The sequence below is a fragment of the Mastigoproctus giganteus genome, chromosome 6 (genome assembly GCF_048544385.1).
Source record: "Mastigoproctus giganteus isolate SK-2022 chromosome 6, ASM4854438v1, whole genome shotgun sequence".
Classification (NCBI taxonomy): Eukaryota; Metazoa; Arthropoda; class Arachnida; order Uropygi; family Thelyphonidae; genus Mastigoproctus; species Mastigoproctus giganteus.
The window spans coordinates 15,684,264-15,704,657 of NC_143580.1; the positions used below are offsets into that span (position 1 = coordinate 15,684,264).

At 35.4% G+C, this 20,394-nt stretch overlaps 1 protein-coding gene across 1 annotated transcript in view; it reads left to right on the plus strand.

Moving 5' to 3' along the window:
• Window positions 1–20,394, plus strand: part of LOC150084004 (HEAT repeat-containing protein 5B) — a 406,846-nt gene that overhangs the window by 108,670 nt on the left and 277,782 nt on the right. Inside the window, exon 9 of the mRNA XM_090375841.1 lies at window positions 10,816–10,968. Within this exon, the coding sequence (XP_090231967.1) occupies window positions 10,816–10,968 (153 nt within the window). The remainder of the gene's footprint in view (window positions 1–10,815; window positions 10,969–20,394) is intronic.

Consider the following 20,394-nt stretch of genomic DNA (forward strand, 5'->3'; position numbering starts at 1 on the left):
GTTTTCTTTGAGAATCAGACAATTTTTTAATTGTACTGTGCAAAAGAAAATTACAGATTTTTTTAATTTATGATACTTACCGGCGAAAATTGTGTAAACATAATTTAAATAAGTAAGTTTTTGAAATAAAATACATTAAAAATAAATGTAGATTTGTTTTCATTTTCTAATTAGATAACAATTTCTAATAAAAAAGATATTCTCTGTATAACGAAATTTCTCTATAATGAATTTTTTCGCTGGATTTATCGAATGCGTTATAGGGAAGTTCGACTGTATATTATAATTGGGTTTTGAATAATTTAACATACCTAACTCAAATTGGCGTCAGAGACCAGTTTACCCAAATAAGCCTTGGCAGTCAACATGTTAAAATATGGTCTGCTGGATTGAAAGATTGAGTTTGATAGTGTATAATTTACTTTTAGCTGAACTTAGCAAAAAAAGCTGCAAAAATCAACATCTTTAAAAGTAGGAAATTTAATATTATTCATCTGATGGCCAATTTGAAATACTAGAGTACATTTCTCTGTAAGCTACTTCTTGAATTCTTGGTTGTTACATTTCTGGCTTAGACAGTTTGTGTCATCAGAACTTAATGCTCTGTCTCTCATCTCTATCATATAATTTTACTAAAATTATTTTATGAAATATACGTGCATACAGTTTCAATTAGAAATTAACAACCAGAATGCTTGACAACAAAAACAAGATTAAATATATTTTTTGTTGAAAATTTATCTGGCACATGCAGACATTTGACGTCTTTTTCATTGATTCTGATATTTGGATGCCAAGATTAATTATAAAGGGCTGCTGAGGGTAGGCTGTGGACACGTGACCAGGAGGAGGAGGAGGAGACTCCTCCTCCATCTAGGCTAAGCCTGTGTGGGAACAGACTGAGATTAATGGCCTAATGTCCCCTTGTTATGCAGCTTGGTAATTAGAAGCCAGCTCTGTGGCTACTAATGAACAAGGGTGGGATGCCAATATGGAAGTCAACCAGGTCGGATTAATTATAGGGCTAAAACCTCTTCACTCTGGTAGAATGAAGTAATCAAAGAGAGTTCAAGTAAACTAAAGCACTTCAAGGTGATGGAGAACGAAAGAGACCTAGGGGCAGTTGTACAGTCTGGCATGAAATTCTCTGAGCAGTGTAGATGGGATGCTAGAACAGCTCATGGGTTTCTGTCAGTAATATACAGAAACTTTGCCATCATGGACAGGGTGGTGATTATTCCATTGTATAAGGCAGTGGTTAGATCACATCTTGAGTACCACTTATAAGTCTGGGAACTTTATTTTAGTCAAGGACCCAAAGGGTACTCTTACCACAAAAGACTTTGGCTCTGCAAATTGCACCACTTGGAAACTAGATACTTGCAAGGACACCTGATTGAAGTGCTTAAGGCTTTAAACAGATTGAGTAAAATTAATGATGATGGTTTTCTAAGATTATTGCTAAGAAAAAAGATGACTGCAGGACAGATGTGTGAACATTTTATTTCAATCAGAGAGTAATTGATTGCCAGAACAAACTACTAACTAGTGTTGTGAAAGTGGGTATTTGAATAAATTTATGAATCAGACATTAGAAGGGATGGACAGATGAGATGGGTTGTGATATTTTTTTTTTTTTTTGCTGATACTGTAAGCTTGCTTCTTTGCATCATTTGCTAGTACAGGCAACCCCTTTATAACATGATACTTCTATAACACAGTTTTGCCCTAACACGATTGATAAATTGTGGCAATCCTCACACAACACAGTACTTATATAACGTGGTTTCACTCTAACATGGTTAGAGAATTTGCAGAAACCTTGCATAATACGGTATTTTTGAGCTTTTGTGCTGGAAAAACCCTGCTATTATGTCAGATGTAATTTTTCAACATTTCTGTTCTTTTTTTGTGAATCCCCGCTGTTTACTCGCTAGTTATTATGCAAAAAAAAATTGGGAAATCCCCGTGTTCGGTCCTGCGCTATTGAACTTGTGCTTTGAGACCATAAAAAATTGTGACCACGAAGCATGCAGTTCATGACTTTTAAAGTTATTTTGTTTTTATTTGACCATTTATAAATTTTTCCTGGTATGTACAGGCTGGCCTCGATTAAAGCGATTAATTCGTCCCGCAAGCGCATCGCGCAAAACGGAAACGCGTTAATCGAATATAATAATCAATAGGAAAAATTATAATTGGTCCTTGACCTTCTGGAATGTCCATAAAGAATTTTAAAAATACCTTTTAAATAACTTTTTAACTGTATACAATGTAAAAGATAATGAAAATAATTATGGAATTAAATGTTTATTGCATAAAACAGCAGTTCCCAAACTGCGCGTCGCGGAATATTTTAAATTTTCGAGGGAAACACAGCGATACTCGACATCTGTTGGACACAGCACGAACTACTAGCTCGAGGTAGTTCACAGTTTCAGCATTTCTTATTAAGTTGTTTGAACCTAACTACTAAACGGAACTGTTAGGTATTTCTTTTGTTCTGGGTGCGCCTTGAAAAAATTACTGATACACTAAGGGCGCCGTGAACCGATAAAGTTTGGGAACCTCTGACATAAAATACACAATGAAGAAATGACTGTTGCGGAAATATTTGAACAGTGTCGATTTTCTCTTTTCATCAATCAATTTCCGATAGCCGACAACAATCTTCTCTGGGCCCTGGCGAAATAAATATCTTAGAAAACCTCAAACCTTTTGTTTTAGGTTCTCTGCGATACGAAAGATTTCATCTAATTCTTTTACCGTTATCTCTTTCGCGATAATATTTTCATCTGGCTCATTTAAAAATTTGAATTTTTATGCAAGTGTGCATTGACTTTATTAGCAGGAGACAAACAAGTAACACGTCTTCTTCCGATGGTTGATGGAACACACCGAGGCGGGCAGCAGGCAAACGTTTGTTTATTGACCGTACGACTTGCGGTAAGCTTAACGCGCGATTCAAATAAAAAAAATAAAAAAAAAAGATCGCGTTAACTGGAAATTTGATCGTGTAAAGTGAAAAGTGGTATAATTTTTCAAATAGCGTTAACTGAAAATCATGTTAATCGAACTCGCGTTATGCGAGGCCTGCCTGTATTATTAAACTTTGTTCTTAAGAACCATATTGGAATAATTTCTTTGTTGTGAATAAAATTCCAGCCATGAATTATGCCTAAAGAAAGTAAAAAAAGCATCGCTCAAAAGGAACTTTATTTCTCTAGAATCAAAGGTACAAATTTTGGATACTTTGCAGAAAGTTTAAATTTAAATGAAGCAACAATCTGGAGCGATGCTTTAGAAAAATTAACAGAAATTTAGAACAGCTGTTTGCTTCAGGATCTTTCATTTCCGCAAATATGACAGCTCGTCCCCAGCGACAATAATTGAGAAAATGGAAAAATCACTCAATATTTCGACTGATAGCAGTAAAAAAGGGATCCCATTAGACGGCAATGTAATTAAACAAAAAGGCACTAAAAATTTTTAACCATTTAAAAGAAAATGGAGAATCTTCTGTTAACCCAGAGTTTGTTTTGCCAGTAAAGGTTGGTATGAGCGATTTAAAAACCACATCTCATTACATAACATACGAATTTGAGGGGAAAGTGCATCGGCTGATAATGAAGCTGCCAAGAAGCATACAGAGGCATTTCAAAAAGTTATTGAAGAGCATGGATACACACTGCATCAAGTTTTCATTGCCGATGAGACAGGTCTTTGGTGGGGAAAAAAATGTCCAGCAGAACATTTATTTAAAAAAAAAAAGAAATCCTCACCAGGTTTTAAGGTATCAAAAGATTGTGTAACATTACTTATGTGTAGTAATGCATCAGGAGATTACATAATAAAACCTATGCTAGTTTAGAGATCCTCTAATCTTTGTGCAATGAAAGGTGTACATAAAAACGCATTACCAGTATATTGGAAAGCAAATAAAAAAGCTTGGATAACTGCCGATTTATTTAAAGAATGGTTTCTAAAGAATTGTTTTGTGCCCACTAAGCATACAAAAAAGCTTGGGTAACTGTCCATTTATTTAAAGAATGGTTTCTAAATTGTTTTGTGCTAGCTGTGGAAAATTATTTAAAGTAGAAAAACCTAATTTTAAAGTTTTATTACTATTGGATAATGCATCAGCCCATCAAAACGTTGAAGTAATATTCCTACCACCTAATACAACTTCTTTAATTCATCCATTTGATCAAGGCATTATATCTACCTTTAAAACTCATTACATCAGAAAACTGTTACAATGGATTTTGGAAAAAAATGATTCCGAATCTATTGAAGTGATGGAGGCGTGGAAACATTTTTCAATTGTGGACTGTATCAGAATCGTAGCTTTATTGCTCAAAGAAGGAAAAACCGTTAACATTAAATGTGTGTTGAAAATTTGAATGACCAAAATCAATTCATTCAGGAAATAAGGTCGAACTGTAAGAAAGCAGAATAGGTGTTGATAGTAGAACTTGCCAAGTTGCTAGGAGGTGAACGTTTTCGATGATATGGCTACTGAAGATGTTCAAGAATTACTGGTAGAAAAGGAGGCTGGCAAAGTGGATATGGTGGAAATGCTATTGGTGGTAAACCAAATCAATTCAGAGGATGATAGTGCAGATGAAAGTTCTAAAGTTCCAAATTCACACTAAAAAGCGTATGGGAAGGCATTAACTTTAGCCAAGCAATTATAATCTTATTTTTTTGTACTCCTTCGACTGAAAGGAGAACAAAGTTTAAAAGGGAACTTCAAAAATGCTTAGCTCCATACCATGAAATTTACAAAGATCTATCAAGCAAAAGACACACACAATCTAGATGCTGCACAAGAAAGTTCAGAAGGTGAAGATATTCTGCAACAAAGAAAACGTTCTCGTTTGATTGTGCTTAGCAGTGAAGAAGAGGAAGAAAATTAAATGAACGTATATTATCTGACATATACGTTGCAGATGATACAAAGGTTGGCAGGGTTGTTAATGACAGTAATGGCAGTGTGCTACTGCAACAGAATCTAGATAATTTGGGCAGATGGGCTAAGAACTGAAGTTTAACCTTGACTAATGCAAAGTACTGCATATGGGTAGAAGTAACCCCAGAGAAACGTACCAACTGTGCGGTACTACACTTAAGGTAGTAGAAAATGAAAAAGACCTGGGAGTAGTTGTGCAGTCAGACATGAAGTTTTCTGAGCAATACAGACAGGCTGCCAGGGCAGGTCATGGGGTTTTGTTAATGATATATAGGAATTTTGCTAGCAGGGAAAAGGTGATTGTCCCTCTGTATAAGGCAATGGTCCCTCTGTATAAGGCAATGTACTGTGTACGGGTCTGGAGGCCTCATTTTAGGAAGGATGTAGATTTGCTTGAGCATGTACAGAGAAAGGCAACAAGATTGGTGAGGGGAATGAAGGGATCCTCTTACCAAGAGAGGCTTAAGTTCTGCAAATTGCAGTGGCTGGAGACTAGGCACCTGCGCGGTGATCTGATTGAGGTGTATAAGGCCTTGAATGGGTTGAGCACGCTGAATTCTAATGGGATCCTTCCACGTTCAGATTACGAACCTAAGGGGGCATAAATTCAGATTAAGAAAAGACAGATGTAAAATAGATGTGTGGAAATTTGTCTTTAGCCAGCGCGTGGTTAATTGCTGGAACAAACTTCCATTTGTCGTTGTGGAAGTTGATAGGTTAAATAAATTTAAGGAGGAACTGGACAGGCATTTGGAGGGAATGGTGTGGGTTTTTTTTTTTTTTTTTTTTGGCTGATGCTGCATAAGCTCATACACTTGCTTTCTTGCATCACATGCCACTACTACTATATATGTATCACAGTTTGTTAGACGTTTGTTCAGTTATTACTATTTTTAATAAAAATCAAGTTTCCAATAGTTATAAAAAAAAATGGTGTATTTTTGTTAGCTTTTGGAACATAACCCCCTTTTCGTACTGGTTCTTAGTTCCGTATAACACAGTTTTACACTACACGAGATTTTATAGGAACCTAACTACCATGTTATATGAGGGTTACCTGTACTACTATTAATAATAAATGTTGATAGCATACATGTGTAACACACACACACACAAAAGAAAATTTTTAAATTGAAGTTGAAAGGGAGTGTTGCACAGAATAGATTGTTCAGAAATCTGCCTTTAGTGAGAATAATTCATTGTTAGAATAAAATTCTATCTAGTGTTGTGGAAGTGGTTAGTTTCAATAAATTTAAAAGTGGACAAATTCTTAGAAGGAATAAACAAAATGTGATTGTTAAAATTTTTTATTTTCATTTTGGTTTTTTTTGGCTGATGCTATATAAACTTTGCTTCCTTACATAATTTTGTTGCTGTTAATGTTATCATTAGTTTTAAATGATGAACCAGTTTTTTGTCTTCCATACCAAACTTTATTAATTGAATTAAATGTCCATGAACATTGTAAAAAGGTGGTGATAAGTTGCTGACGTGTCTTGTTCACAAGTTAAAAAAGAATTCCATTGTTTCCTTAAATCTTCATTGCAAACTTTTCATTTTTTAATGAACTTTTATTCCTCTTAAAAGATTATTCTTATTGCCATATTTTTATAAAATTTGAAAGAGCAGATATATATTTTCTTTAACAAATCCTAAATTCAGGTTTACAGGTTCTTGTTAATGGTCCATGATTTTTCTTTATATCATAGTGCAAATATATAACATTCTGAGAAAACAAATATACGTATAATTATAACCCAGTTTAATGTAAAATATACTAATAGTAACAGGCAGTAGCTTTCAAGACTAACGAGTCTCTTTATCAACTGAAATTCAAAATACAAATACAACGGATAAGTGCAATGAGCTGAGTGAGGCATGTTATTCATGTGCTATTGTTGCACGGACGTGCACTGTTTTTTACTCCACTGATCATCTAGCATTAAAACGGTTGTCTCTAGGATGGGGTGTAGACGTATGCCTTTGTGGCGGTTTATTGCCTTTGGATTGTTTAATATGTTAAGTGACTCTAGCCATAGGCGGTGGCGAAAGTGTCGTGAGTGGTCTACTATTTCAAAGTCACGTTTGGGATCAAGATCGTGGTTGGTGGCCCAAAAACGTTCCGCGACTGCGGACTGGTCAGTTTCGGCAAGCCGGATTGCTCTGTCATGTTCCGTAAGGCGATCTTGGAGACGCCTTGATGTCTCTCCTATGTAGCAGCTGTCACAGTGTCAAGATCAACCACAAACATAAACACAATCAAGATCCGACACGAACATAAGAAGTTTTCCCCTCTACTAGTCTTGGGTTCTTAAGTCCCAATTTCAACTCTATATGTTGTAATGTATTATTTTCCTGCGTACGAAGTTTCCCGGGTAAAAAGTTTTCCCGCATAAAACATTCGTGATAAAGAATACACAGTATATTATTATAATGACATTTTCCCACTTAATAAGCTTTTTAAATATAGAAATCATTTATTTTTAATATTAAAAAACATTTGGTAATCAAACAACAAGTGAGTGCCAAGCATCATTTTAGGTCATAGTAAAACACCGAAGTAGGTGAAATGGCATTGTTTTTGATGTTCGTGTATCTCATATTGTGAATGCCTTCACAATGAGTTGCCCTGATATTGCACTGCCTCCAATGGGCAACGCTTTGCTAATGGAGAAGACTAATGTTACTTATTCTCAGCAGATACCACCACCCAGGTGGGGTGGTGGTACCTGCTGAGAATCCATTGGCAAAGTGTTGCCTATTCTTGAATCCATTGTCAGAGCGTTGCTTATTCCAAGTACAGGCAGTTCTTGCTTTACGAGTTCCCAGATTTATGAGTTTTGTTTGTTTTTTTTTTTTTTTTGAAGTATCAACAAAATTGAGAATATGAACATTAATTGCAAAATGTGAATGTTAAACATTCATAAATACCGCATTTCAAACCACGTGCATAGGTATACAATACAGTGTACCCCACTTTACGATATTAATCCGTTAACCATTGTATCGTAAAAATATCGTAATTTGAACCCACGTTAATTAGTTACCAATTGAAATCACTAAACACACTACACCTTCGTCGTTATCATATATTCTATTATAAGAACCAATTTTGAACGGCTTTGATATATTTCTAAAGCACATTTTTGGAAGTCACGACCATAAAACAATAAAAACAATTTGCACTTTGCAGTTTGTTGGACTTTTCTGTTACTGCAAGCAATTATAAATGGGTAGTAAACTCTATGTTATTGCATTCGTGAAAATACCGATGGCTGAAATTGTGTGGGTTTTTACGTTATTATGGATGAAATGTGTTTGCCCTTTACTGAAATCTTCAATTGTATAAAAAACATAAATAAATTTTCAGACTTTTCTCTTCATTCCTTTTTTTTTTTAAGCTTCGTAAACTTGTTACTCTGCGCAAATCGTGTTAGTTGCAATTTGTGCATTCCATAAAAAAATGCTTATGCATGCTATTGAAATTTATAAAGAAAAGAGAAGATTATCTTGGAAATAAATGCCTCTTGAAGCATTTCTGAAGAAGACGACTCCTTGTGCAACAAACCAACGAGTGCTGAGCCAATGAGTGATCAATGAGTGTGCATTTAGTCGATCATGATCAAGTCATAAATAATTTATCTGTTATTATAATTTGCTTAATTTTACAGGCTATGTTTTCATTTCTTTGGATAAATCAATAATTGTTTAAACATAAACTAATTAGCTAACCAATTTCATTTTTGATAACATAACCCCTATTTTAAACATTATGTCTATGGGAAATAATTTTCGCTTTACGAGCAGCCACTAGGAACGAATTAACTCATAAAGTCAAGAACTACCTGTAGTTCAATATCAGGGCAAATTTCTTCTTTCCTTTTCAACTTATCTATATTTGATTGGCTTGTTAATGAATTACAATTTTTTTTTTCTTCTTTTTATTTCTCATTCTTTTCTCTTACTTACTTTTCTTCTATTAGGCTCGGCACCTTGTGCTAAATACTTCTCCATCTTTTTGTATTTTCTATTAATTCTTTCTAATTTCATCATCTATGTGTGTCTGTGTGTGTGTGTGTGTGTGTGTATATATACAGGGTGTCTCAAAAATATTTGTACAAACGTTTAGGGGAGGTAGGTAACATTTAAAGGAATGTGAATCGCATAGGAACCCATAACCGGAAACGTCACCGTAAGTCGGTAGACGGCGCGGTAGTCACTGCACGAAGATATGCATCGATATACGAACTGTGAGCTGGCAGACATGCACTTAGTGTATGGATTAGCAGAGGGCAATGGACGAGCTGCTCAACAAATTTATGGAGAACGCTTCCCAGACAGACATGTACAGGACCACCGTTTGTTTGCGCGTGTGCATAAAAATTTGTGCGATTATGGGTCATTTAGAGGTAACAGGAGTAGTGCGGGCAGACCACGTTCGACGCGAACTCCCGCCATAGAAAAAAGTGTGTTGAATGCTGTCCAGAATAATCCTACTACCAGTACGCATGCCATTGCCTCTGCCTTAGGAGTGTCTCATTGCAGTGTACAGCATGTCTGGCACGGTGATTCCTTACACCCCTTTCATCTCCAAAGAGTTCAGTTACTGCTCCCCCAAGGTCATCCTGCACATGTGGCTTTTGTGCAGTGGTTTCTCCAAGAAAGTGTTCAAGACTTGAATTTTCCAGCCTATGTTTTGTTCACGGATGAGGCTTATTTCACTCGGAAAGGCTTATTCAATCAGCACAATGCTCGTGTGTGGGCTCACGACAACCCACACGGTGTGGGCAGGTATGGTCGGTGACTGCTTAGTCGGCCCATACCTGTTACCATCCCGAATGAACTCTGCTAAATATCGGATCTTTCTTGAACAAGTTCTACCAGGGTTACTTGACGATGCTCCAGCAAATGTGAGACGCAACATTTGGTTTCAACATGACGGGGTGCCTGCCCATTAGGGAAGGTATGTTCGTGACCATTAGAACAGGCATTTTGGGCGTCGATGGATTGGCTTTGGTGGACCCGTTGCCTGGCCCCCACGCTCACCTGATTTATCAAGCCTTGATTTCTTTCTGTGGGGGGCCCTCAAATCTATCGTGTATGAATCACCTGTGGAGATGGAAATGGATCTCATGGCGAGACTCGTCTGCACTGCTGCTACTGTCAAAGAAACTCCAGGTGTGTTTGACCGTGTCCGCCAATCCATGCTGCGTCGGTGTCACGCATGCATCGCGTCTCATGGGGGAACCTTCGAGCATCTGTTGTAACATCATGAAATGCATCCATCTCGTACTCCATTGTTAATATTATGTCAGATAAATGTTTGCCACTAATTACTGTCTTTTGTCATTTCTGCTTCTTGTGCCTCTGCTACTGCTTTCCCATGACGTTTCCAGTTATGGGTCCCTATGCGATTCACATTCCTTTAGATGTTACTTACCTCCCCTGAATGTTTGTACCAATATTTTTGAGACACCCTATATATAGATTAATAAATGAACTAGCAAGAATTAAAAAATGCAGAATTGCTGTGATGTGTGTTTTAAATTGCAGGAATAGTGAAGAAGAAATTGTCTTATGACATTTTTTTTAAGAATGTGAGATTTTCTTAATCATCCATAATCTATCTGTGTAATGCAGATTTAAACCCTATATGAGTTGTTCAGTTCTTAGAATATTTATAAATTATAATGCTTGCCTATGGCTTTTTTCTAAATTGCAAATTATATAGAGAAAAGTAGAATCCTCCCCACACCACCACTGACAATTATGAATTTTTTTTTAAATTGACTTTAAATTACAGATTTTATTATTTATTTTATTTTTTATTTTTTTTATGTCAGATTCAGCAACAGAAGCATCTAGTGGTGGCAAAGATAGCCAACAAGAAGCAGCTCTTAGCCAACATGTACTTGTTTGTGCTTTACAAGAATTGGGATCATTGGTTGAAGTTTTAGATACTACTGCAACATTAGTGATATGTGATCCTTCTGTTGGTATGTTTGTAAATTCATTTCTTTATTGTTTAAGAGGCCTCTATTTTTTATTATTATTATCTTCTAAGTAATATTGTATGTATATTCAAGGGTTTTATTAGCTATTATTTTATATTAATTCTAATTGTAATTGTTTTAAAATACTTGCCTATCTTGCGCAGGCTGCAAAGATAGAGCTAGTAAGTAAATATTTTTGTATTGACTAAGTATAGGTTGTTTCCTTAAGCAGTCCATGTCTAGCTATATAGCTAATGGGGGGGGGGCAAAGTTAGGAAAGTACTTAGGATAGCAATAGACACTCCTTCCCTCATATTGCACAAAAATAGCTCAGAGTGTTGAAGAATTTTAGAGGAAGGAAGGCGAATAGAATATGATTGTAGAAAATACAGTTGGTGCTCACGAAATCCAGGAGTGCAAGTTACCATCCGTATTAGTAACAGCCCTGGATTGGGTAGTATTTGCAATTTGGAAAGAGTTGTCTTTGTCTTTCTGTATATCTGAAAAGTTATTTCAACTCTAATGTTTAAAATAACCACCAGCTATTAACAATAATAGACTCACTAGCATTAAGAGCTCAATTTTAAAATTAAATTATTAACCATTAAAATTACATTCTAAATTGTATTAAACATAAAAATCTGACTAGGGCGGCAAGCTCAAACAATCATTCGCACTTTTTGGTTCTGTCTGCCACGTGTGGATTGGTAAGTCTTAGCAGGAAGTTAACTTGATAATTGGTCTTTTCATTTTAATCATAACTGCAGCTACCATCACCAACTTAAAAGTATAGGTAACTTAACATAGATGCCACAGCTTCCTGTACATAAGATAAATCCACATTTTTAAACTTTTGGCGCCAACACTAAATTATATGGACAGGAAACTATTGAAAAGTTAATGGTGGCATATATGGACTATTTAAGGACATGTACTGAAATAGTGAAACGGTGTGGCATCCTGAAGAGATACCATTTCACATATATATCTACCAGTTACCTGCTAATTTCTAATTTATGTTAATTTTTACGTTTAATTTTTATGTTTAATACAATTTAGAATGTAATTTTAATGGTTAATATTTTAATTTTAAAATTGAGCTCTTAATGCTAGTGAGTCTATTATTGTTAATAGCTGGTGGTTATTTTAAACATTAGAGTTGACATAACTTTTCGGATATACAGAGAGACAAAGACAACTCTTTCCAAATTGCAAATACCTACCCAATCCAGGGCCGTTACTAATTGTTTTTTTTTTTGTTGTTGTTGTTGTTTGTTATTTGGTTTTTAGGAGCATTAGCAACTAAGGCCATATTGCTCCAGGATATGCGGTGGTCATTCTCTGACCTTTCCGCATCCTCCGTATTTGGTGGGCATGGGCTCGAACCCCGGTCTAATCAAGAAGCGTGTGCTACGCACTACTGCTCCTTCCCACCTGGCTACGGAGGCGCCTCCGTTACTAATACGGACGGGAACTTGCACCTCCGGATTTCCTGAGCACCAACTGTATTTTCTACAATCATATTCTATTCACTGTCCTTCCCCTAAAATTCTTCAACACTCTGAGCTATTAGTGCAATACGAGGGCAGGAGTGTCTATTGCTATCCTAAGTACTTTCCTAACTTCGCCTCCCATTAGCTATATAGCCAGACATGGACTGCTTATGGAAACAACCTACACTTAGAAAAGTCAATACAAAAATATATATATATATATATATATATATATAGAATATCATTAGAAAAAGTAAATCAATCCAATAATAAGAATACCATCAAGGATTTAAGAAAACGCAAAAAAAAAAAAAAAAAAAAAAATTATTATTATCGCTTTTTACCGACAATCTAGATGACTTCAACTGGGGCCAACCACCCAGAATAATAATTTTTTTTTTTTTTTTTTTTTTTGCGTTTTCTTAAATCCTTGATGGTATTCTTATTATTGGATTGATTTACTTTTTCTAATGATATTCTATAGACATTGTGGGTGTATTGCATGATTGCTTGCAACTGCATTAACCCATAAATATTAGTTATTGTCTTTTAACTTTCTTGCTTTGCTTTATTTCTTGCTTTCCTTTTATCACTAATATAACTATTAATATATATATATATATATATATATGCAGTTGTGTCCCCTTATCCGCTGAATCAGTTACTCCCGTGTCCAATACGATGCTTCCCTTTATTTTTTTCAATGTTGCATGTGGTTTGGTCACCAACATTATAATGGTTCTTTAGAGATTTAATGGATGCACTGTTTTTAAACTTTTGAATAATTTCAAGTTTTTGTTTAATGTAAAAGCACAACTCTGCGTTTGCCCATCATTTTTGTGATTTCTAAACAAAAAAATAAAAAATTCCAACATCCCTGACATAAATAATGAAACAAAATTTGTCCTTTTGCAGTGCGATGTAAGACAAAAATCGACGCATTGCACTAAATCAAACTAAACATTTGGTCTTTTTTTTTTAAGCACTAATCTCCCAATGATGACTTGTAATTCCGGTTCTTGTCGCTTATTTACGACTTGCAAAATATCTGTTTATACCTATTCTAGTTATTACTTGAACCTTATGATTTCTAGTTGTTTTTTTTTTTTAATTTGGAGTTTGGAGTCTTGAAGCATCCCAGTTAATCCATTCCCGGTAAATCGAGAGTCTGCTGTACTTTATTATTACCGTATTTAATGTTGGTGATGTCTTACTGTGTGTTTAATTTATCAATTAAACTGTTATGTGTATATATGTACAAGAAAATCACATTATATGTGGGGTCAGCAGGTGTTCGCTTATATCTGCGGTTTCAGCCATCCATGGAAGGTCTTGGAACGTATCCCCCGCGGATACGGGGTCTTATTATATATATATAAACTTTATTATTTTTTTTGTTTCATGTGCATTGTTTTTCTTAGGGAATAATCCTATTTATTTTTTGATTCATGTTTGCAGTGTATTATAGTTTAGATGTAAGGCATTTCAGGCATTGAGGCCTAATGGTGACTAACAATTTGGTGTGCTAGCAGTAGCCAGTTTGCCCCTTTTTATTATTATTGTTAAATACTAATTTTACTAGTTAAATATTAAATTTGTATGATTTTATAGTTAAAGAACCATGTTGAAAGCAATAAAATACAAACTAAAATAGCAATTTGAAAAGGAATATGAGTTAGGGAGAAAATTGAAAAAATTACATTCGTCCTTGGCCATCTCTCCGTTACTTTGTCAGGAGCTCTGAATGGTCAGATAGCCATACGAAATGAATCTCATGCATACCCGTTTCTGTAGTCAATATAACAGTTTTACTATTATTAACTGCATTTTAATTACATATTTTCAACTTTAGTATATCCAAATTTATTGTATGTTTGGTACTTACAACAAACTGAGATTGGAACCAACAGCTATGCATCAGTATAAAATACAGTATTTACCTGAAATCTCTGAATAACATTGTAAATGGTGGTTAGTAGGAGAAGAGACAGTATATCAGTCTGTGGCTGAATTTATGGATTGCAAGGGACACCATCTGACCAATTTACTGGCCTGACAGCAGTCATAATTATTTTATCTAATTCTAGGTTTTCACTAGGTTTTAAAATTGGATGAATGGCAAATTTAGATATTAACAGATCATCTTGATAAAGTCAGTTTTGATAAGATTAGGATTAAAGGTAGATACAGAGAGGAATAAAAAACTTATAATGTAATATTAAAACTTTTTTTTTTTTTTTTTTTTATGAAAACCCCAAACATGGAGAGGTCTTAGAACCTATAGTACTTAGTACCGTGCTTGGGTTGGAGGTTGAGAAGAAGAAAGAAGATATTTGTTGACATTAGACTTGAACTTCTATAGACTGTAATTTTCAGGAAATACGTATGAAGGAAGGTTGTTCCAGAAAACGGCAGTTGAATGAATAAACAAGGAAGATGAAAAGTTGGTTCTGTGAGTTTGAAGTTGGACAGTAAATGGACGTTGGCTGGTGGCGGCACGTGTTCGGACTGTTTTGAAAGAGAGACCGGGAATTATAGAAGCCAATTCAGAAGGACAGTGCCCATGGAAGTATCTGTAGAAAAGGCATGCAGCAGAAACAGTACGTCTATGAGACAGAGTGGAGCGACTCTGTTAGGCAGGAGTCATTAATTAACCTAACTGCCGTCTTCTGAATGGAATTTAGAAGCCTGAGAGAGGTTTTGGAAGCACTGCCCCAGATGTGGGAAAAATATTCCATGTAGGGCGGATTTGCGATTTGTACAGAGTGAACAGCTGTTTGGAAGAAAAGTAACGCCGAGAGCGAAAGAGAAAACCAAGTTTTTTAGATGCAGAGGAAGCAATATTTGTAATGTGCTTGTGCCAAGAGAGATTAGAAGCCAGGGTAATCCCCAAAAGAGATATATCCTTTTTGCCTAGAAATTGGAGTGTCACCAAAGATAAGCATAGGAGCAGAAGAATACTTTTTGCAAGATATAAGACAAGACTGAGTTTTAGAAGGATATTGAAATCAACTAAGTTGTCTTTGCCCCACTGGAGAATTACCTGGAGATCTGCATTTAACGAATTGGTAGCAGATATTCGAGAAGTTGAAGCTGATTGAGCAGGGCAAGGTTTTTCAAAATGGAAAGTGGAATGCAATGTGCTATCATCGGCAAAACTATGGATAGAATTTCCAGTCAAAGGAAGGTCATTAATATACAAGAGGAAAAAAGTGGAGGAAAGAACTGAACCTGGGGGGACACCGGCATTAGTGGAGAAGTTAGAAGACAGAGTCATCGAACATAACCTTCAGTGAGCGATCAGAGAGAAAACTGGATAACCAATTACTAAAAACAGTTGGCAAACCATAAGATGGAAACTTGTTTAGAAGACCTTTATGCCAAACACGATCAAAAGCCTTTGAGATGTCAACAACTACTTGTGTTTCACCAAACTTTTCCATTGAATTTGTCCATAAATGGATAACATAGGCCAGAATATCACCAGTGGATTAACACTGACAGAATCCATACTGGCGATCGTTGATCAGATGGAAGATTTCTAGGTAGTTTAAGAGTTGGCGGTTAATTAATTTCTCCATTACTTTAGAAAGAGTAGAAGTAATTGCAATGAGACGATAATTGGATGGGAGGGACTTGTCACCCTTTTTAGGAACTGGCTGGATATGAGCAAATTTCCAAGAAGAAGGAAAAACACCTTTAGAAAAAGAAAGTTAAAAAAGGCGGCAAAGAACAGGAGTAAGTTCAGGAGCACAGGCTTTGAGAACATGTAGAGAAATACCATCGAGATTCGTCAAAATTCTTCTCACATCCTTTTGATGGAAGAATAGAGGAGGCATTGAATGTAGTGTGATGGGAATGGTGTGAGGTGTTTTACCAAGATCATTAATACATGAGATGGAAGAGAAATGGGATGCTAGCAGGTCAGCTTTATCCTTGGCTGAAGTGACAACAGAACTATCTAGTTTTGACGGAGGTAGGAGCAGAGATGGGCAAAATTTGCAGCCAATAGCTTTGGCAAGAGACCAGAATGCACAGCTACCATTAGGGCAAGAAGCAAATTTTCTACTCTTAGCCTGTTCAAAATCTAGCTTGGACTGATTGATGACTGCTTTACAATTGTTGTGAGCTTTGGTGTAGACAGAAAATGAAACCGAAGAATTGGAAACAAGCCAATTACGATATGCAATATTCTTCTCTTGAACAGCCTTAGCATATTTATTGGAAAACCAAGGTTTAGATAAAGGACGAGATTTTACAGTGGAGTGTGAAATAAAGGATTCCATTCCTATAAGAATAATTTCACTGACACGATCTGAGCAAACGTTGACATCAGAAGTTTTGAAACTTTTCCGACCAAGGAAAAGAAATCTCACAGGTCACCCCATTTTGCATTCTTATAATGTGAAACAATATGAGGTTGGGAATAGCCATGAGATAAAGGCTCCATTGGAGAAGAGACAATCACCAAGTTGTGATCTGAGGTACCTAAAGGACCACTCACTTCAACCGTGTATTTAGAAGGGTTATTTGTGAGAAAAAGATCAAGCGTATTGGCTGTATGATTAGGATTGTCCGGTATTCTTGTAGGTAAATGAACAATCTGTGCAAGATCATTAGAAATTGCAAAAGCCTCAGCGTGTCGACCAGCTGGGTCGGTGTGATTAGAAAACGAAAGCCAGCTGGAGTTGTGAACATTAAAATCACCAAGGAGAATTACCTCACTGTTAGGAAAGTTGGACTGGAGAAAGTCAAGTTGCAGAGAGGAAGTCAAAGAACTCCATGTGATTAGTGGAGTTGGGAGAACAGTAGAGACAACAGATGAATTTGACACAATGAGGTAGAGAGATTTTAAGCCAGAGAGGATCGAAAAGAGGAGATTCCAAATTACCAAGTCTCTGACAGGGAATATCGGAATGGACTTATGTTCAAGCACCACCTTTGAGGCGAAAGGAATCATACAGCTAATAATTTGGGCATCTGAGATGAGCAGTAGTTGAATTAACCGATAATTGAGATTCTGTCAGAAAAAATACATGGGGTTTGGCAGACTGCAAGTGGAAATGGACATCATTGATAATAGAATTGAGACCACGTATATTTGTGAAATGAACTAGGAAGTGTTTGGGAGGTTTTGATCTTTTCGCAGATAAGCTTACTCTACTAGTTTGACAATTCATGGTGTATTCAATAGTAAGAAAAAGTGGGGGAACATGCTGTATGAAGTAATGAAATTTTTTGATATGGTGTACACATGGTAAGAATATACCCCGATCCTTGACATAATGTGGCCTCAACAATGTCTTCCCCCCCCCCCCCCCCCCGCATACACAGGTGGGCAGGAGCAGCAGTGCGTAGCACACGCTTCTTGATTAGACCGGGGTTCGAGCCCGTGCCCACCAAATACGGAGGAAGTGGAAAGGTCAGGGAATGACCACCGCATATCCTCAGAGAAATATGGCCTTAGTTGCTAATGCTCCTAAAAACCAAATAACAAACAAACAATGACCAATTATTATGTTGACTTACCCTTGTAAAAGTAGCATATTATATTAGAATGCTCATGTCTTTAATCTTTTTAATCTTCTTGGATGGAAGGTGTGATGTATGTTTGTTCATTAATTTGTTATATTAAATGTTTTGTTTGAAATAATTGTCTCTTTGCTAACTCCATTTATACCAGAGAAAAACCAGTTGTAGAATCAAGAAAGGTTTTTGCAGCGTTAGAGATTTTAAGCTAATTAGCATAACTGAAGTCTCTAATGTAACATAACGCTAATCCAAATTGCGATATTTTATTGGTGGGGTGATTCTCCCTTTTAAAATATTCAGGATATACAAGATTATTGACCTATTTTACCACTAGACAGATATATTAAGCTAGTTCAGAACTTAAGTGCACTGATAGTGAAAAATATTAGGAGCACCTCCCTATCTTCATTTAGCATCACATAGGGGTCCAGAAACCCCCCCCTGCACTGGTCCTATTCATCCTCCCCCCAATACTACAGTATAACAGTCAATTTATGCCCAGTGGGATAACTATTTACATTCTCCCACAGTGGTGATTTTTACTAGCCCTATGGCGCATTGAAATCAATTTTTGACTATTTTGGAACATTAATAATTAACTAGACTGAAAGAAATAGTGGGGTGAAGCAGAAATTATATCACAAATATGTGTATATTTGTGATATAATTTTTGTTTATGTCAAATAATATGCTGGAAAATAAAAATGCTTGAACTATTGAGAGATAATTTGTAGATTTTTTTAAAAATGATGAAAGGTAAAAAGGTGGGGAGCAGAATAATCCAGACAGGGTCAGCCAGAATATTATTGATTTCTAAAATGAATTGTAAGATTAGTTGCTATAGAGCTTAAAATTTGGACATCTGAGTTACAGTGCGGTCAGTCATTGAGCCTTGTCTGAGTGCAATAAACTCTGGGGTCTAATGGGGTTAAAGGCATTCTGTGACCCAATTTGTATTACTTTCAAGGCAATGCTCAACTATATTGGCCTGAAAAGCCACATTCATATGGAATTTGATGGATTTAACAAGCATATTATATGTAACTAAATTGGCTTTTAACTTTAAATAATGCACATAGCATATTTTCTGGGGTATTACAAATGTGTATTATTCTGTTGGTTTGAGTTCTGATTACATTGCCATGTATCTGTTTGGTTAAATTTGTTTCCCAGTTAGTAAATTTAATAGCTTGAAATTTGATAGCTTGAAATAAGTGGCCTCATTTATCATAGTGTAGGGCGTAAATTTTATTTTCTTTAATTATGATTTCACCATCAAGGTATGTGGCCTGGAGATGGCTACTTGGATTGGTGCATTAGATAGTTAAGTCTGTGGAATATGTTACCAATGCTATATTATAATTATCACAATTGGTAACCAAAACATTGTCATTGTATCTGAAGAATTTAATGCTGTCTTTCATTTTATACTCATAGTAGTGCAAGTAGAGGTTGGCATGGAGCACAGCAACTTGCACCCATTGTTTTGTTTATGTCAATTTTACATTGCACATAGATGCTATCACCCATTATTATGTAATTGTTAAGCACACAAAGAAATCAGATCTAGCCAGTATCATTTACTGCAATCTGAAATTTCCATAATAGTATATTTGTACTCTTCATAATAGTATTCTTCATGAAATTAACTTCTTTATAATAGTATTCTTCGTGAAATTAACTTCTTTATAATAGTATTCTTCGTGAAATTAACTTCTTTATAATAGTATTCTTCATGAAATTAACTTCTTCACAATAGTATATTAGTGCTTTTTTTAAATTATTGTATGAAATACTAATATACTATTACGAAGAAGTTAATAGTATATTAGTACTTTTTTTTTAATTATTGTATGAAATACTGGTAAATACAATTTTTTAAATTATAGGTATATACTTTGTTGGTGTTATTGCGTTTAATATATTCAATAAATTTTCTGTTGTCAGAAATAAATTTAGTATTGGTGATAATTAAATTTAGTTCTGCCTCCAGTTTTATACTGGGGTTTTTAACATAGCTATTTCTACATGAGGTAATATATCTACTCCCTACTGGGACTTTGTGGAATTTCAGAATCCAGTAAATGAACAGAAATCTTGAATTATTGATTTTTAATTTGACTTTTCTTTGTAGTGTCATTAGTTTTTTGTAAGAGGGTTTTTTTTTTTTTGTTTGTTTTTCTTTTTTGTGGTACTAGAGGTGGAATTGGCAATTTTATTTGTTTTGTGTTGTTCAATTCCTTTTTTAGTATGTCTAAGTAAAATTTTTTGCAAATTATACTGAAGTTGCTGTTTTGTCTGTGCTGGAGATAACAAATCTATTTTGCAACTCTTTATTTTTATATTTAAACATTTCATATTGTATCGTTTGTACTGTATATTGATACTGTATAATGTTTCTGAA